The sequence below is a fragment of the Leptidea sinapis genome, chromosome 28 (assembly GCF_905404315.1).
Source record: "Leptidea sinapis chromosome 28, ilLepSina1.1, whole genome shotgun sequence".
NCBI classification, from domain to species: domain Eukaryota; kingdom Metazoa; phylum Arthropoda; class Insecta; order Lepidoptera; family Pieridae; genus Leptidea; species Leptidea sinapis.
In genome coordinates, this window is record NC_066292.1 from 8,133,604 (window position 1) to 8,153,712 (window position 20,109).

A 20,109-nucleotide genomic window follows, 5' to 3' on the forward strand; every position below is an offset into this window, starting at 1 on the left:
GAGGCGCGGCGGCAACATGTGGCGCTTTCTGTCTCTCGCGTGTGTGATGCTCGTGTGCTCGGTGGATGGTCACCGCGACCACGAACACGGTCATGACCATGGCCACGACCACCACGGTCATCACGGTCACGTTTACGGACATGGCAACGGAGAAGGTTTGTAATTACTTATATGAGACCCAATCAAGTCAAATAATGTTCATATAGTAGGTCCATAGGTAAGTATGTATCATATATAAGGTAGGTATGTGATTTTCTTAAACTCATACAGAAACGAAACGTTTCTGTTTGATCCTCATGAGAACAACGGACAAAAGAAACTCAGCGTTTATTCTCAGACTTCATTTCAGAAATAAATCATGAAACAACCCGGCGATGGACTCTTCATTACCTTACTGCATGAGTCAAATATTATTATATTAAAATGGTTAGCTTTTATCCCTGCTGACATCGTAAGCTATCTTGAGCTCTGACTTAAAGTTTGACACTAAATATTTGCGGCCTTACAAATAAACTTGTAATAAAATTGTATCTAATAAACGAAGAATATGCGAAATGTTTACAAATAGACACTTTATGATTGGTTTATTCGGACGTATAACGTTTCCCGCGTTTATTTGCAAGGTTGCTTGACATTCGGAAAACTTCAGAATTGTCATTGTATTGACAGTGTTGTCAGCGATATAGTTAACATTTTGTATATTCTTGGTTCTTGCTCAGGTTTATACTTGACTTATAACTTTATTCCAAGTTTATTTGTAAGGCCTTAAGATTACATTGTACCTATCTATAGATAGTAGTTATGTTAATAAGAGAGATCAATTAATCATAATAAAGTGCATTTACTATAAAAAGTAAATGTCTTCACCTATGACCTCTACGGGGTTGAACAAGAATGTGTACTATTCTCGTGTGTTGTTTGTTTTGAATTCTGAATTACCAATGGCCATTATATATTTTACTAGCTGACCCAGCAAACGTTGTATTGCCGATATTAAAATCGCAATACAAAAGTAATTGTTGAACGTAGATGGGTGAAATTTTGAAGTTGTATGTATTTTTTAATGCTGACTCATAATCAAACAAACATTTGGCGTAGACCACCCCTAAAATTAAGGGGGATGAAAAATAGATGTTGTCCGGTTCTCAGACCTACCCAAAATGCACTCAAAATTTCATGAGAATCGCTCAAGCCGTTTCGAAGGAGTTTAACTACAAACACCGCGACATGAGAATTTTATATATTAGATTATTATTAATAGGATGATTACTTTCATACAGTGAATGTTCAACTTGAAACTTAATTCTAAACATTTGTAAAGGTAGCTAGCTATCATTGAAGCCGGAAACATAGTTTTGTAGATTTCCTGTTGTATACAAACGATCATCCTCGACGATATAATTTTAGTACCTAAGGTACTAAAGGATGAAACCTCAATTGATGATATTTTTTTTTACTTTAATTTATCTATATATTTATAATGAAAATAGTCTTTGTTTGAGGCTCAATCACGCCTATAATACTGATCGTATCGACATGAAACTACCACTATTCGATGCGAAATTTATCCTAGATGGTTTAAGCTGCTTATTTTTTTTTTGTTTAATATATTTTCTTTTAAAATTCGCCCAGCAAAGTGGGCGGGAACGGCTAGTTATCCATATATAAGTAATGTTTTCGCAATAAAACTAATTTGATGATTATTATTCACAGCAAGTAAATCAAATCAAAATCACTTTATTCATCTGGGTCATGGAAATGACACTTATGAATAACAAAAAAATATTTTTCATTATTGAATTTGCCGCCACTTGTTAAAGTGTTGAGCTAATGACAAGAAGTAGCAAGAAACTCATCGCCACTCTTTTAAATCAACATTTTAATGTTCATCGTTTTTCAAATCATTTCAATTACTATATATGAAAAGTGATGCAACAAAAATACTCAAACGTCAAATAAAGGCATAAAAGGCACTTATTTTCTCAAAATTGATTCCTTTAGAATTCTTTTTTATGTCATTTCTAATAACTACTAGATACTACTACCGCTTCGGAAACAAATGACGCTCTGAGAAAGAAGAAGCGGCGCAAGAAACTCTCCCAGTATTCTTTTTTTGAGCTCTTTTCAATAAAAAATATACAATATTGTATAGTCATTTCTATTGCTATAAATAATCACAATCTAGTCCCAGGCTGTCCGATTTTTTTAGATATTCAGCAGTGGAGTAATAGGATTTACGACAGAGCCATTTTTTTATAAAACATTTAAATTTATTTATAGATAATCCCTGAACAGTGGCTGGGACATTTATTATAGAAGTGTAAAACATTTACCCTTAAAGCTATTATGTATCTTATGAAGCCTACTAGAATTAGTTACAAGCAATCACTTATTTCTAGTGTTATAATAATGAAAATCACTATTAAGAGCAAAAAGGTGACGATTTTTGTGAACATATATTAAATTTTCATAAATGTACTGACAATAAACAGTCATAATATTTATTTCTTTAAATTATTCTTTGAGAGACTGTCTATAACCAGCTGATATATAGCACGAACAGCTCTCTTTTGCAGAGCAAAATAGTTATGGGTAGCTTAGGAATGTTATTTCTCATTCTGACTTAGGTCAATAGAAGAAGACAGAGTGAGGATTAGCAATGCTTTAAGTGAGCAGACTATTATGAATAAGGGGGTTATTGTTTTCCTTATCGACTGTACGGACAGTTCTCACAGTAATGCCCTCACATTATTGCTTTCTTGTGTTAATAACTATAAACAAATCGTTATGTTTATGTTTACGATAGCCCGACCTATAGATAGACAACTAAGATACTAGAAGAGTCATTGATCACAACAACAAGTCACCTGTTTATGTTTAAGTAGGTACTTATGTCTCACAATATAGCCTGTATAGCCGAGTGGTTAGCGATCCTACCTACTAAGCTAGAGGTCCCGGGTTCGAATCCCGGTAGGTGCAAGCATTTATATGATGAATATGGATGTTTGTTTCCGAGTCATGGATGTTTGTAATGTATTTATGTATGTTTATATGTATTAATGTATGGGTAAGTAAGTATATTGTATTAAATATATCGTTGTCTTGCAACCCATAACACAGGCTATATATGCTTAATTTGGGGAAAGAGAATTTGTGTAAAAAGTGTGTCAATATTATTATTATTATTATATACCCTGTATTGTGTTATGACTTATGTATGTACATTTGTAGATTTTTTTTTATGACAATTGGGGACGAGACGAGCAGGACTTTCAGCTGACAGTAATTGATACGCTCTGCTCATTACAATACATTGCCGCTCAAGATTGTTGAAAAACCCAAAAATTCTGAGCGGCACTGCAACTGCGCTCGTCACCTTGAGACTTATGATATTAAGTCTTATTGGCCCAGTAATTTCACTAGCTACGGCGACCTTCAGAACGAAACACAGTAATGTGTACACATTACTGCTTCACGGCAGAAATAGGCGCCATTGTGGTATATATAATCAAGCCGGCACCCTGTGCAAAGAAGCCCCACTGCTAAAACTGTAATAATCATGATCACCAGGAACAAACAAAAACTTTTTATGCCTCTTTCTCAGTTTCGTCATTATAAATAATAAAATAAATTTAAAAAAAAAACGTGTCTTGCGCCTGTTCTTCTAAGGTCTACTACGGCTTATCTTTTTGAATAGTACCAAGTATTTCATATTATTTGGAGTAGTTAGGAGATTATTTCCTTCAATAAGTAATACAAATACCTTATATTTATTTATAATAAGTTATAGGAGCGAGTGGAGCGAATGAGTGAAGAAAGAATGACGCATCAAATATATAAGGCATTTAGTGTGTCTGGGCAAGTCGGTCGCGGGAGATCTCGTAGAACATTCGTCGACCAAATTGGAGACGCTTTGACAAAAGGAAAGGCCCGGAGCACCCGCAACTGGCGAGTATGGATGAAAAGAGTAATGAATATAGAGGAAGCACGTGAGTTTTGTAAGGGTAGAAGCAAGTGGCATTCTATTGTCTCTGCCTACCCCGACGGGAACCCTGAAATCCCGAAAGATATATAAATAAATTAAACCTCCCACAATCAAATTTAGTACTACATACATCGAGTCCTTATGTAATGTCTATAAAAATATATAATAATCTGCCAAACAAAATTCGTAGCTTAAATAATGAAAATTAATTTATTAAAACACTGAAAAACTTTTTATTAGAAAAGTGCTACAATGCCGTAAATGATTTTTTAAACGAGCCAAACTAAAATAAATAAAAATATAGGTCTCCCTACTACGGTCTGCTATTCAGACCAAATTGCGACACCCAAACTGGGTATCCATAACATACTGCCTTGTATAATAATTATAGTATTAACTCCAAATATTATATTTAAGGACTATATTTATGGAATTGCAATAAATTGAAATTGAACAAGGCGTGAGTGTATGATGAATGAATAAATAACTGTCTTTTCCTTGACCTACATGAATAAAGTGATTTTGATTTGATTTAATGATGAAGCTATTCCCTACCTACGTCGAGACATCGCCACGTGGTAACTATACTATGTATGAATTATTATATTTCAGTAGGGGGGCAGCCGGTTGTGACGTCAGAGTCCGGGCAGTTCCGTGGTGGGTACAACGTGACCCGTCGCGGTCGACGGTTCGAGTCCTACCGCGGCATCCGGTATGCGGAACCTCCGGTTGGGGAGCTGCGCTTTCAGGTAATACTTTAAGTTTTAACATAATAACCTAGCACTACATTTTATTAAAAGTTGTGTGATTCTGTTCATTTATAGTCTAATGCTAGCTTATTGCATGTTCTATACAGAGCTCATTCTTTATCATAATACCCGCGTAGACTAGTGACTTTGGGCGGTTTATTTTTTATTTTTTGGCGTACTTTGCTATAATTATTTAATACACAAACAAACTGCTCTTTTACTATACAGCAAATATCTCTTCTCATTGTGGACAGTCTCTTTAATAGTATTTCCTGCGAACTTTGATCTCAAAGTACTTATAAATTACTTCTTATCAAATGCCTAAATACAAAGTTTTATGTTGTCATCTTCGATAATGACCAACGTCCATACGAACTTCCATCTCCTATCCCAGTGGTAGGCAAAGTTACTGGCCAAAGAGCCAATTATGAACATCAGAACAATTTAAAAAAAAATTGAGAGCCAAATCTCCTAGTTCAGTAATTTTTTATTTCACTAAATAAGTAGTACAATAAATAAAACTAAATTGGCTTGCATCTCCTTGGAAAGTATGAGTAAGTCAGGTTTGTATTGTTTTTAATGTTAGGTAAGCATGATTCTAAGCTCTCATCGATAAGACGACTTCTCAGTTAACTCTTGATAATGTTCATGCTTGAAAAATATTATTCGCATATAAATGTAGAACCGAAAAAGTAAAGAACAGCAAACGCGATCTTTTTCAGCTGATAGTAAGAGTAAGTAGTACTATTCCATTGAATATTATCATGTCTTCCTTCTCCAGGTCATTCAAAGCAGAACACTTGTGTTGTGAACTAAGATCACATTTTTCTGTTTCTAATATTTCCAATTCAACACAAAAACGTTTGAATTTAGAGCGCCATATCTGCTTGTTTTTTGAATCCAGTATTTCAAAGCTACCTAGCTATTAGCTAGCTAGCTAGCTATTGTGCCAAAGCGGCGCTTGAGGAGCCAAAGAGCCACATGCGGCTCTGGAGCCGCACTTTGCTGACCACTGCCCTATCCCATCCTCTCCATTTATTTTTTCGCCTATTTCCTTTTCCAAGCTCTAGTCTATCTCTGTACAAAATTTCATCAAAATCGGTTCAGTGGTTTAGGCGTAGAAGCGTAACAAAGAAACATACATCCACATTTATAATATTAGTAGGGATATGGCTAGGAGGTAAATTTACAAGGCCAGTGCCTGTTTATTGATTAACACCATCTCTAAATGCAGGTGGCTCAACCAATAGACCATAAAATAATTAATGTTAGTAATCATAAAATATGTTCTATATAAAACCTTACAGCCTTTAGAACGACAAGGGAAATGAAGGCACAGCCAACGTGCGAATGCTCTTAAATGCCTCAGTGTGCTTTTAAAATAACCACCGTATCGGGAAGGTTTCTGAAGGAGTGTCTTTTTGTAAATAGGTATATTTTAGTTTATGTATTTATAAGTACTGTAAATTCAATACTATACAATTCAAATTGAATATTTTGTGTTTTAGCTAACATACAAATAAAGAATAAACTATAAAAACTCGACTACATTTAGTAGATCTATATTTGATCGAAGACATTGAGTTGAGAAATAAAAATTCTTTTCAATAATCACGTGTCACGTGGAGAGTCACCTATAAACATTTATGAGGATGTTAATACATTTTTACAATCTCCAACCTTTTTTTATGAAAATAAGGGATGAGACGAGCAGGACGTTCAGCTGATGGTAATTGATACGCTCTGCCCATTACAATGCAGTGCCGCTCAGGATTATTGAAAAAACCAAAAATTCTGAGCTTAGTCTCATTTGCCCAGTAATTTCACTAGCTGCGGCGCCCTTTAGACAGAAATACAATAATGTTTACACATTACTGTTTCACGGCAGAAATAGGCGCCGCTGTGGTACCCATAATCTAGCCGGCACCATGTGCAAGGGAGCCACCTTAATATAAGATTTAATGTAAAACGTTAGAGCTGTAGCCGATATGAATTCTTATACATTTATTTACAAAAACTTGCTCTTTCAAAAGCATCACATTGTTATAACAATACCGACAGCCCCCAAAGCTGATCGTGAAATACGAGCGGCCGGTGGACGCCAGCGAGGATGGACCTGCGTGTCCCCTACCCGCTCCACCCACCTACCCTGTTGACGAGGACTGTCTCACCATCAACGTGTACACGCCACTGAAGAGGGACCGGTAACCGTATTATTATACTAGTATACTAGTAGAATATTCTACAAGTTGATTATGGAGGTAGAGTATCCGAGGGGTTCTCCATAAAGTTGATGTTCTAGAAGTAAGCTCATGTAAGGATGGAGGGTCATTAGGATGGAGGTAGAAGTTTCTGAAAAATGTTTAATTGGTCAAAAATACTGGGTTAAAATGAATCTTATTAAATTTTACCACCGGAAGAGAAATTTCGAGGAACTGTACCACAGTTCTTCGAAATTTCTCTCAAAATCTCGAGAGATTGCCAATTCCGCGGTCATCTGTAAGGCAAAGCCAAATTGGCTTCGAAGAGGATGGGTGTCATAAATAGAGCACGGCAATACTTCAAACCCAAATCATTCTAGCGCTCTACAAGGCGCAGGTCCGGCCACATATGGAGAATTGTTACCATCTCTGGTCTGGCACATCCCAGTATCAGCTCGAACGATTTGACCGCGTGCAACACAGAGTCACATCTGTATATGTGGCGGCCAAGCTGTAGAATGAGCTCCCTTGTGCGGTGTTTCCAGTACGATACGACACCTTTAAAAAACGTACACCTTTCTTTACGAACAGCAATGCTCCTGTGATTTCTCTGGTGTTGCAAGAATGTGGGCGGGGTGATCATTTTATCCCCTCTTCCATAAAAAAACTCCAGTCAAATCCCAAGTTGTTTTTTATGACAATAAGGGGCGAATCGAGCAGGATGTTCAGCTGATGGTAATTGATACGATCTGCCCATTACATTGAAGTGCCGCTCAGGATTCTTGAAAATCCCAAAAATTCTGAGCGGCACTACAAATGCGCTCGTCACTTTGTGACATAAGATGTTAAGTCTCATTTGCCCAGTAATTTCGCTAGCTATGGCGCTTTCCAGACCGAAACACAAATTATGTTGCTTGAATACCACGTTTAAAGTGAGACGTCATCATGACAGCATCATGATGACCTGATAAATATATTCATGTGCGAAGTACGGTTTTCTTCACCTAATTCCTTTTAACTCACATTTTTTTTCCTGTTGTTCTTTCTACAAGTGGACGTTATATTACTACGGTGAGTTCTTACCTGAACCACGGGACTGAGCTATGAGCCATCGACGTAATGATATTCAGGCATTATACCAAAAATATAGATACAGATCAAGTAATTTTGTAAGTTTCTTGAAAATTACTATATGTTGTAATAATATTTATAGGAAGAAACCTCTCCCGGTGATTTTCTTCATCCACCCTGGCGGATTTTACTCGATGACGGGCCGCAGCGACCTGGCTGGACCTCATTATCTCCTGGACAAAGATCTGGTGCTGGTCACCATCAACTATAGACTTGGCTCTCTTGGTAAACGATAGTTGATTATGTATTTTAGTTACTACTAATGAATCTAATTGAGAGAGTATGATAATTCCTAGAATGAACATCTAAATCCGCATTAACAGGTTCTAATCAAAATTTGTCTCGGCAGTTCGTAATTGAGACAACTTACTGATCTTAAAGGAACCAATGCTATTCTTGATATATTAATAATGGAATATTATTTGAACTGAAACTTGATATTGAATTTGAAAAAAAAAAAGGCATTTGTTAATTTTCTTGTGGAATCTATTGGCTGAGAATTATTTTATTAGAATTTTAACTTGTGTTTTGAGTTTTCTTGCGTGCTTAAACAATTCGACACGTGTTTTGCCTCTACACGAGGCATCCTCAGGCGATGTTGACTCGCCAAACTCTGGCGCGAGACTGTATAAATATATTGATTGAGAAGCACAAATATTGGTGGAATTAACACTAAATAAAACTCAAAACACTTGGATGATTGAGAGATCATTAACATATGGGTTCAGTTTGAGTAGAACCCCTCGATACGATGACGTCATTGTACACTAAGTTGCATGAATTGTATGTTTTATTACTGTATCTAGTAGTACCTAAGTTTAATGTCGTAGGGTTCATGAGCACGGGCGACGCCCTGGCGCCAGGCAACAACGGGTACAAGGACCAGGTGGCGGCTCTCCGCTGGGTGCAGCGGAACATTGCGGCATTCGGCGGCGACCCTGGCAGCGTGACGGTGGCTGGCTGCAGCGCTGGCTCCATCAGCGCCATGCTGCACATGATCTCCCCCATGTCTAAAGGTACATCAATCAAATCAAACTCACGTTATTCATGTATCTCAAGGAATTGACACTAATGAATGTCAAAAGTTTTCTTTTCTTTTTTCATTTACCACCACTTCGGGAAAGGTTGTCTCATTAAATGAGAAGAAGTACCAAGAAACTCAAAGCCACTCTTTTAAACATATTATTTCAATTAAGTACAATATATGTACAGATGTAAAGTGATGTAGCAAACATACTCAAACAACGAGCAAGTCAAAAAAAATGTAAATTACTAAGTAAAAACACAAGAGCCTTTGTTGACCGAGTAGTAGCTTGGTTAAATCGAGTTAGTAAGCCTTTTATTGAGCAATGTATATGTTTTTACGACACGAATCCAGAAAATGTACAAAGCAATTGTGTTACGAAATTCAAAAGAATTCTTAAAAAAAAATTTGTGTGGTAAAGGCTACTGTAACGTAAAAGGTTTTCTTAATGATACATAGACTGGGAATTGAGCGAACGTCGCTCAGGCTAATAAATTGTAAATTTTAATGTACGCACACACGCACACGCAAAAAATCTCACTCAGTTTTGAACGGGTGGTAGTTTTTGACGTTCAATAAGTGATTTTAAATCCTATTTTGAATAATTATATATTTGGATTTGAATTTATACAGTGCGTAATCTGACTTACATTTTCCGCAGTCCTCACATATTTGTCTACCTCTGCTTCTTCCACTACCACCACACTCTCGTGACGATGACCTGACCCCTTCTTAATCCATCCAACCAACACTAGCTTAAAGTTTGTGCAGCCATAACAAGTGTGGAGTACATTAATGACTGGTGCAGGTCTATTCCACCGAGCAATATCTATGAGCGGCTCTCCCACGGAGAAGGCCCCCAACCCGCCGCACCAGAGACACTTGGCCGTGCGACAAGCGGAGATACTCAATTGTCCCACCAACTCCTCCAAACTCATCATCGACTGTCTCAAGACCAAAACTTGGAGGGAGATGGGAAACTCGCTGTACGGCTTCTATGTAAGTATTTGTGAGATATTTATTGCAGGTTCGCGGTTGACACACGTATCCACGTGTGATAACAATTGTTGCCTATTATTAAAATTATTGATAGTTAAATAATATTCACACACAATCGGCATAAGTGGGAATAGAAACTTTAAATAATGGTTTTTATGTTGTTTCTAGTAATAAAAAATACATTGATTATAGTTAAAAAAATAAAGAAATAATACGCTTTTAAAATAGAAAATAATGTTCATTGAGAATTGAATTTACTTTCTATGTAATTAGCGCGCAAGTTTTTTTTTTCTATTAAATATATACAGCCTCAGGCCATAGTGAAAATTAATTTATTTTCCTCTTCCATACTATAATAATAATAATATTGAAACTATTACACAAATTATCTAGCCCCAAACTAGGCATAGCCTGTACTATGGGTACAAGAGAACGATATATTTAATACAATATACTTACTAAAACATACATAAATACTTATAAACATTCATGACTCGGAAACAAACATCCGTATTCGATATAATATGAATGTTTGCACCTACCCGGATTCAGGCAGAGGCACTTACTACTGGGCCGTCAAATTTCAATTATTTTTTTTTTAAACTGCTGCACATCGTAAATATTGAAGACTTCGTACTATAGCGATATAAATCTTACATTTAGCTGACCTCGCAGACTCTACTTTGACAAAATCTGATCTAACTACGATGGTATGATCTGAAAAAATAAAACATCACTAAAAGAACTTTTATAAATTAAACTTATCGATCGAAACTAGTTGCATTTGTGCCATTTGACAGGAATTCGGGTTCGACCCCGTCGGCATCTGGACTGCGGTGGTGGAGCCCGACTTCGGACAGGAGAGGTTCTTGACAATGGACCCGGCCCAGGCGATACGAGAAGGCAAAATGCACGCAGTCCCGCACATCATCAGTCAGACCCAGGACGAGTTCTTTTGGATGGCATACAGTATGTTCCGTTACCGTAACACTTTACACTCAACTTTTATGTTTCGCGCCACCGATTTACGATAGTTGGCACTAGAATTAAGTGCACGGCAACATGCAGCTAAAACTAGCTGTCATGCACGACGTTCTTGACGGATGTCAGAGCGAACACACTCCGACATAGCACCGAGATACGGCAATTTTTTTTTATTATGGAATAGGAGGACAAACGAGCGTAAGGGTCACCTGGTGTTAAGTGATCACCACCGCCCACATTCTCTTGCAACACCCAGAGGAATCACAAGAGCGTTGCCGGCCTTTAAGAAAGGTGTACGCGCTCTTTTTGAAGGTACCGGTAGGTTTGAAGGTATAGGTTCTCGAGAGAGGACTCGATAGAAGACACAAATTTCTCCCGGCACTGGTCGACGTTTTCCCGAGAGAGACCTGCATGGCCCGTGTATACGGCATCACCAGTGCTGTCGTCTGCATAGCAATGTATGTTGGCGGTGTCCAACATATCATTGATATGCAGAAGAAACAGCGTGGGAGATAACACACAGCCTTGAAGCACTCCAGCGTTCACGGGCTTGGGATTCGAGCAAAAACCGTCGACAATGACTTGTATGCTGCGCCCAGTGAGGAAGCTGGAGGTCCACTTGCATAAGCTCTCGGGAAGCCCAAATGATGGAAATTTTGAGAAGAGCGCCTTGTGCCATATACGATCAAAGGCCTTCGCTATATCCAGGCTAACTGCCAGGATTTTCCGTTGTCATCAAGAGTCGAGTTGTAGGCGAAAAGAGCGCACAGGAGATCGGCTTTCTCTTTTGCCGTATGGGCCAGGGTGTTTCATTCCTCATGTGCAATGGCGGCATGGACGGCTGGTTGAAGTTACCAAGAGCAGCTTTCGACAACGACCAGAACTGGAAAGCTGCTCGCCGATTTTGACGACGTGCTTAGACTTTACACGGGCGATTTGCCGCTTAAAAAATCTGGAGGCACGGTTATATTTCCTCTTAAGGACTTTGCAGTTTGGATCCTTTGTGCCCAGCGCTGCAACCCAAGTTCGATACGCCTGTTTTTTGCAGTCAGATGTTGCTTTAACTGACGCATCGAACCAGGCCTGTGATCTGCCACCGATCGGTACTACAGAGCTTGGTATAAAAATATCCATGCCCTGTCACATCGGCTACTGCAACGGCGCAGGCACTAGGATCATCCGAAGGGAAACAAACCTTGCCCCAAGGGTAGGATGCAAAAAAGGAACGCATCCTATTCCAATCTGCTGACTTGTAGTGCCAAACGTATATCTATACTCGTCTATACACGTCAGTCAACGCGAGCTGAAAACGAATGGTTAGAACAAAACCATCGCGCATGCGCATCATCTCCAAGATGCTATCGACCACGCGAGAATCCCTGTAGCTAGTGGAAGATCATCGAGTGTCAGTAGCAGTTAAAGGAACGTACGTGCATTGTATTGTTATTGCCTAGTTCGAAGTGTTAACATCGTCATCGTTAGGCCCCGCGTGTCTAAATTCCCATTGTGGCACGAGCCACCAAGTTGCGAGTTTGCCACAACATACAGTACGTCGTGTCTTTCTACTAACTAATTTGGAAATGATAGAATTACTTGTTAAATGATAACTTCTTAGAAAGATTTACTTATAGATTTGTAGTGTTCTTCTGCTGCGAGAGATAACGAACGATGCACTGGAGACCAAGTAGTGGCGGTATATCTACACACTTCATTGGGCAACTGATCAGAAGCGGCTTCAGCAACCTTGGGGCTTAAATATTCTAAGAACTGGCAACGGGGACCTACTGCAACTATCTTTTCAAAGAGCATTAATTAATTGATTATCATGCAAGCTAATACATACGAAAGAAACTTCACGACATCGTATCGATAGCGTATCGACCGGAAGAAAAAAATTTACTTGATTATTTTTATGGAAGGGGAGAAAAAATGAGCGTGTGGGGACCTGATGCTAAGTGATCAGCGCCACCCACATTCTCTTGCATCACCAGAGGAATCACAGGAGCGTTACCAGTCTTTAAGAAAGGTGTACGCGCTATTTTTGAAGGCACCCATGTTGTATCATCCTGGAAACACCGCACAAGTAACCTCATTCCACAGCTTGGTTGTACCTGGAGTTAGCGTTCCTCCAGAGTGCGATTTATTAAGTTCATTGAAAACCGCACTGTGGGGGAACGTCACACAGCCAGATGGGAGGAAATTCGATAGCAGGAATCAAGTTAAACAGCTCTTCGGAAAACTCCCCGTAATAAATTCGGTAGAAGACACACAATTAAGCGTGCGACAAATTTCTTCCGGCACTGGTTGACGATTTCCCGAGAGAGACCTGCATGGCCCGTGTATACTACATCTACAGTACTATCGTCTGCATAGAAATGTATGTCGGAGACTTCCAAGATCCAACATATCATTAATATGCAGAAGGAACAGTGTAGATAACACACTCCATCGCACACGGGCTTCGGGTTTGAGCAATGTACTTTTTACAATATTTTTTAGTTTTGTTAAATTGGCCAAAACTATTGAACAAATAAATTTAAGAAAAATAATTGCTCAATTTCAGCAATACTTCGTAACGAAACACTTCTGAGGCAGATGAATGAGGAGTGGGAGCGAGTAGCACCCATCTCTTTCTTACTACCGAGACACAACTCGGAGACGGCGACCCGGCGGCTTCGCGCGGAGTATCTCCACGACCAGCCTCTCGCCAACAACGCCAGGAGCGGCCATGACCTTGGGAGGCTTTACGTCGACTCTGTTGAGAGCTTCCCTGTTCACAGGTGGGCTTAGCGTCTTACTTCCGTTATAATAGTGGCGTAATATCTGCACCCGTCCGAAAATATTTAACAAATATTTTTTTATTATATCCTCTCAAACTTTTTCGTCTGTGTGTTGCACGTCGCGCGACGGTCGGGCGGCGCCTATAGTTCGCAGCAGCTGACCGTGTAGTGTATAGACTTTTACTGATTCGTGTCAGTGCTCTACGCTATTTTGTTTGTTTTTGTCAGTGTTTAATGTAAATATTATTCTAAAAAATTTTAGTTAAATGTCTATAATGTGAAAAAAAGTTTCACTTTTACCGTGATTTCGTAAAACCACAAAATCCTTTTCCTTTTTACGAAGTGAACTATTTCTACCTTTAAAAAAAAGCTCTGTGGAAAGCATATTACCTAATTATCACTACCAACAAGTTATTCTAACGTTACAGCGGTTCATATTTATAATGTGAAAATACTAGGCGAGCCTTAAATCATTTATGCGTCTAGATAGACTATGACAGCTGCGAAAACTTTGAAAAAATTGATTAGAATTAACCTCTATTTTGAGCAATGCACGCACACTAACACAGTGTCGTACAAATCGCGAGCGTAAGAAATAGCTTGTCACGCACACTAGAGTTTTAAACCTGGCCTGATTTTATCGTTTCTCTAACAGCAGTTTATTTAGGCGCATAGATATTAAAAATAATATGAAAGTATTATTATATTAGATTTACCAGTGGGAGGCTCCTTTGCACAGGATGCCGGCTAGGATTATTGTGGTTCGGTCTGAAGGGCGCCGTAGATAGTGAAACAACTGGCCAAATGAGACTTAACATATTATGTCTCAAGATGACGAGCGCAATTGTAGTGGCGCTCAGAATTTTTGGGTTTTTCAAGAATCCTGAGCGGCACTGCATTGTAATGGGCAAAGCGTAACAATTACCATCAGCTGAACGTCCTGATCGTCTCGTCCCTTATTAACATAAAAAAAACACTGACAGGATGTTTGTAATAGTTATTTATGCAACTGTTGTGTAATAAGGGGTATTAAAACACGAATGTGGATTTGATAATAGTATCACATGAGTGTTTTAATACTTAATTATCAACAGTTGCATACAAGAGTTATCTACACCCAGAATATGAATCCTCTAAAACACATAAACACCAGTAAAACACCAGTCCTAGTAGTAACCTAATATCATTCATTACTGATTATATACATATAAACTAAGTATTGAAACAATTATTTATTTTAGTAGTAATTTACATTTTGTATAGTGCAATAATTAAAATTCACTAGAAAATAATGTTCTTTTGCAGCGTTAAAAATGAATCGCTCATTTTTTGTAAACAAAACAATAAAAATATCGAAGAAAAATGGCGGGGGTTCGAATAACCAATTTTTTTTTACGGCGCGCGACGTTCTTGTAGTGTGGAACGCGCGTAAACGAAAATGTTCTTTTTTTTCATAAGAATGTGGCTGTCTGTTGAAACTCTTTGCGCATGAAGCAACCTGAATCCCTTCAGGGATCGAAAAAAAAAACATAGGAGTGTTGTTATGAAATTCAGTACAACATTACAACACTCGTTTGGTTGATGTAATGGTTATTAGAACATTGGGTGTTTTAATGTTGGCAATAAGCTTACTGTTTTTCTGAATCTGAATGAATCTTTAATAGAGGATTTAATGCATGGGTGTAGATTAACACATTTATAGTGCTCATACGATTAATATATATCCAGGTTAATGTTAAGTTTACATCATACGACATCTACCTTAAAAGTACTGTATTAGTAAGTAGTGTTTTTAAAATTGAAAATAATTTATTAATGTAGAAACTTACACGACGAATACATAAAGCTTATATCTTAATATATAATATATTTCTTTTGTGCGTCTGTTGTAACTGAACAACTCCCTAAACGGCTGGACCGATTTTGATGATATTTTGTGTGTTCCAGTGAATTTGAGATTGGTGTGTCTTCAGGTGGATTCGAGAATGGTTTAGATTCATATTTGAACTAACTCCTAAACGGCTGGACCGATTTTGATGATTTTTTGTGTGTTTCAGTGAATTTGAGATTGGTCCATATAATATAATTCTCCTGCTCATGTGTATGTTAGTGAACTCCTCCTAACGGCTGGACCAATTTTTCAAATTTAGGACGTGTGTACAGGACTACGCCTGTCGGGTGCACTAGTATATATGTATATTTATGTTACACTAGTTCACCCGACAGACGTTGTTCTGTATATAATATATAAAATAATGTTTTATATGAATTTGTCAATAATATAATATCATAACATCAAGAATTATTTCGTAAAATATGCTCCCTGTTGTGGTATTGAAATTGTTTTACAGCAGAACTGTCAAACCGTGTGTCAATAAATTCTCTCATAGAAAATATGTCCATACAAAACAAATATTGGAAGACGGGGGACACATCAAATTAAAAACAAAATTGTTGTTTTTATTTAATTCCGAACACTTTCATATTTATTCACCTTTTAAACCTTCCCTGGATTTCCATAAATAATTCAAGACCAAAATTAGCCAAATCGGTCCAGCCGTTCTCGAGTTTTAGCGAGACTAACGAACAGCAACTCATTTTCATATATATAGATATATGCAATAAAACCTCATTAACTACAGAATGGCAAAGCTGATGAGTCTACACTCGCCCCAGCCGGTGTGGTTCTACGAGTGGGGCTACATCGGTAACCACAGCCACTACGAGGACCCCGACACCAATAAACCCACTGGTATGTCACCATCATTGATCGATAAGCACAGTCCATTTTACACACGGTCACGTAAGACTATTTGAGTGTGAGTTTATTAAATGTGTATGAAAATGTTCCCATTTTCAGGGGTCATGACTCATGACCAAATGTAATCTAATAATATGTCAGAGTTGACTAACGTAGGTACTTAAGGCGACACTAAATGACAGCGACCTTGAGCGATATGAGTTCACGGCTGCCGGCCCGCCATCTATGCAACAAAGCCAATATTTTCAAAATTCTTGAGTGGAAAACAGTTTATATGCTTACAATCCTCGTTATTCACTATAAATGTGAATAAATGAACCTACACAAAAAAGTACAAGCTATTAGAATAAATTTTCTGAGAGAAGTATCAAAAAAATGCGTCACGCCTTGCCAAAAGACTTGTTTAACTTCAAAGAAATGTGGTAGTTCAAAAAGGCTCGGCAGTGTTAACTATAACCAACAGCAAGCATTAGCAACCTACAAATAAGACTTAAGGGTATGTGTAACAGGATTAAGTAGTGTTCATAGCTCGAAATGCTATACTTTCACCACAAAACTTGTCTAAAAACACCATGTTTGCGTGTTTTCTGCTTACTCTTCGCCTTAAAACTAATAACGAGCTGTTATATGTATAAGCCATATATTAAGGGTTGGTCTCCGCTCCGCTCCAACTAGATACCGCACTACATTAGAACAATAGCTTTTTTATTACGGCAACTTTATATTGTAATGTGTATTGGCTATTTGTAAAGATGCTTGTGTGACATGCGTGATGCAATGGCATCTTTCAAATTTTGAAACCTTTATACGATTCGTGTTATTTTAAATTGAAATAAATAATAAACAAAATACTTTAAATGTGATCCCAGTGTCTTTTTTAATTCTTGAAGTATCCTTTTTGCAAAGTTTTAATACGCAACGTGGCATTTGAGTTTCAATAATTAGCAAAGTTTAACAAAACATGTGTGTCAACGTCACACATTGTTCGAAACTGGCTCGAGTACGACTGCTTCGGCATAGTATTAGTTGCCGCACTATGCGACTACGCCTGCGGTTTTTAAAATGTACGTAATGTTATGTCTTGTATGATGGACTGTCACTTACAGTTAACGTTGGACTATTACTATATGTTGTTTAGGGAGTGAACCAACTGAATTCAAATCTGCGACCCGTTGCTTGATGGATGGACCAGCTAATTTGGTTTGAAGTTCTCAGTAGCGAGTAGTAGTAAGAGGCTACTTTATTGAAGACTCTTGCTTGACATGTGTTTGATATGGTAACTATGGAACCTTGTGCCAGGCGCGGCCCACCACGACGAGCTCATCTACCTCTTCACGCTGAGCTACCGGTTCCCGGCCATCGGTACCGACTCCCTGGACGGCTCGCTGGTAGACCGGATGACTGCCATCTGGTACAACTTCGCGAGATTCAGGTAACACCTCGTGACACCCTCAACACTTAGATCGTATATTAAACTTTTAGGTACACTATGACAGCTGTGAAAATGCCGAAAACAATTGAGTTTAGAATTAACCTCTATTTTGAAAACTGCACGCATATTAACACAATGTGTTATACAAATCGCGAGTGTAAGACGTAGCTTGCCACGTACACTAAAGTATTAAATCTGGCCTGTGTAACAGCAAAAGGCTCTATCTAGATGTATAAATTATCTCATCATCATCATCATCATCAGCCGGAAGACGTCCACTGCTGGACAAAGGCCTCCCCCAAAGATATCCACGACGATCGGTCCTTCACTGCCCTCATCTAACGTATTCCGGCCATCTGCCGTCGGTCTATCTTGTGGGGGCCCTACAAACAATGCGTCTTCCGGTACGTGATCGCCATTCGATTACTACACTGCCCCGACGGCCATCTGTCTGTCTATCTATGTGCCCACTGCACTTCAGTTTCGGTTATACTTGGCTATGTTCTGCCGCCGAGTTCAACCTTTGCATGGTAACTCTACACTAATATAATAGTGAAAATTCTTTTTTTTCCTTCTACGGTAGTATGGGGTCCCAACTCCCAGAAGGTTTTTTTCATTTCTTTATGAAATGGGGAAAAGTCAACCCAATGAATCCGAGTGCCGACTATTAGAAATCAACAAATGATTAGTTCAACAAAATTAAATTCTCAGAATTGACATAAAAAGTTGAGTAAATTTATTATGTGTCGTGCCAGAATTTGGTGAGTCAAAATCTCGTGAGGATGCCTCGTGTAGAGGCGAAACACGCGTCGAACTGATTGAAGACGAATCTTAGCAGAATGTACTCTCAAGAAGGCTCATAACATTTGGACTTAAAGCAATATATTTTGTATATACAAGTAAAATAGTAACTATGTTGTAATTGTTATTATCAGTGTTTGTATATTATCAGTGACCCGAACCCGCGCGGTGACACTCCAGAGCTAGAGGGTCTACGGTGGCCCACGATGACGTCACAGGAGAGGACCTATCTCCGGATTGACGACAAGTTCTCCTTGCACAAGAACCTGTTCGACGAAAAAGCCAAGATATGGGAAGAGTTGTACCCGATACAATATTAGATTATAATATCAAAATATTTCACATTAAATACTTTAATTAATAGAGTTTGACGTTTGTAAATCATAATGTATATTAATAAAACTGAAATGTTAAAAAGTGTGTTTTTATGGAAATTAGAATTTGACCGATCTCTTTTCGTTTAGAGCTTAGAGCCTTGGATTTAAAATTTGCCTCGTCCACCTGAACGTAAGTCACAGTGATTTACAATAAACAAGTAACAATGACAGCATAACGGCACGGAGAACAATTATTTTCTCAATATTAATCATATAAGTGATTTAAAACATTTTGAGACATAGAGTAGAAATAGAAATATATAATATATTTACCATAGAGAGTAGGTAACATTAATATATTGCAACAACACTTGGTAAACGTCATTAAGCTACATGAGTTCGTAAAGTTCATTTACCCTTAAAGCTATTTTCTGCTATTGAGCCTACTAGAATAATATGTAAGCAACTCCCTATTTCTAGTGTTATCATTATGAAAATCAGAATCAACGACGTCACCTGGTTAAAAGTGGTCACCGCGGCCCACATACTCGTGCCACGAGCAACACCAGAGGAATCAGTGAGCGGTGCCGGCCTTTGAGACAAGTGTACGCGCGTTCTTTCAGCTAAATAATATTTATAAAGTATAGGTAGTATATATATATTATATTATAAAATAAATGTATAAAGTTTATGAGAAACAGCCAGCTGACAGAGAGTCGGGCAATCAATAGGAACCATTAGGGAACATTCGAATTTGGAACTATACGAATGGGGTTGGATAAATGTTTGCTTGTCAAGGTCTGACATGTTTATAATAATATGTTTTTGGAATGCTAGAAGTGTTAGCTTACAGTTAATCATTATATTATTATAAAAGCCGTTTATAAGTATTTGTAATACATATCTACATACCTATATCATTAATCTGTTTAGCACGAGCAAACA

General features: G+C 38.1%; 1 protein-coding gene across 2 annotated transcripts; it reads left to right on the top strand.

Annotated features, from left to right (window-relative positions):
* On the top strand, window positions 1-19,264 carry LOC126972965 (juvenile hormone esterase-like). Of its 2 annotated transcripts, none has more exons than XM_050820067.1 (11): window positions 1-155; window positions 4,598-4,734; window positions 6,796-6,938; window positions 8,149-8,291; window positions 8,897-9,082; window positions 9,899-10,089; window positions 10,890-11,058; window positions 13,637-13,853; window positions 16,496-16,605; window positions 17,914-18,046; window positions 18,999-19,264. In XM_050820067.1, the coding sequence occupies exons 1-11, from the start codon at window positions 17-19 to the stop codon at window positions 19,165-19,167; spliced, it is 1,737 nt and encodes a 578-aa protein (XP_050676024.1). In that variant the 5' UTR covers window positions 1-16; the 3' UTR covers window positions 19,168-19,264. The 2 variants fall into 2 exon arrangements, with proteins under 2 accessions (XP_050676024.1, XP_050676025.1); XM_050820068.1 differs by having other exon boundaries at window positions 4,601-4,734.
* Window positions 19,265-20,109: the final 845 nt, after the last annotated feature.

Excerpts from the sequence above, each read along its gene's own strand:
- LOC126972965 (XM_050820067.1), top strand. The coding sequence starts at position 17 with ATGTGGCGCTTTCTGTCTCTCGCGTGTGTGATGCTCGTGTGCTCGGTG. Across the intron at positions 8,292-8,896 it reads CTATAGACTTGGCTCTCTTG|GGTTCATGAGCACGGGCGAC; the intron begins GTAAACGATAGT and ends TTAATGTCGTAG. Across the intron at positions 13,854-16,495 it reads GAGAGCTTCCCTGTTCACAG|AATGGCAAAGCTGATGAGTC; the intron begins GTGGGCTTAGCG and ends CATTAACTACAG.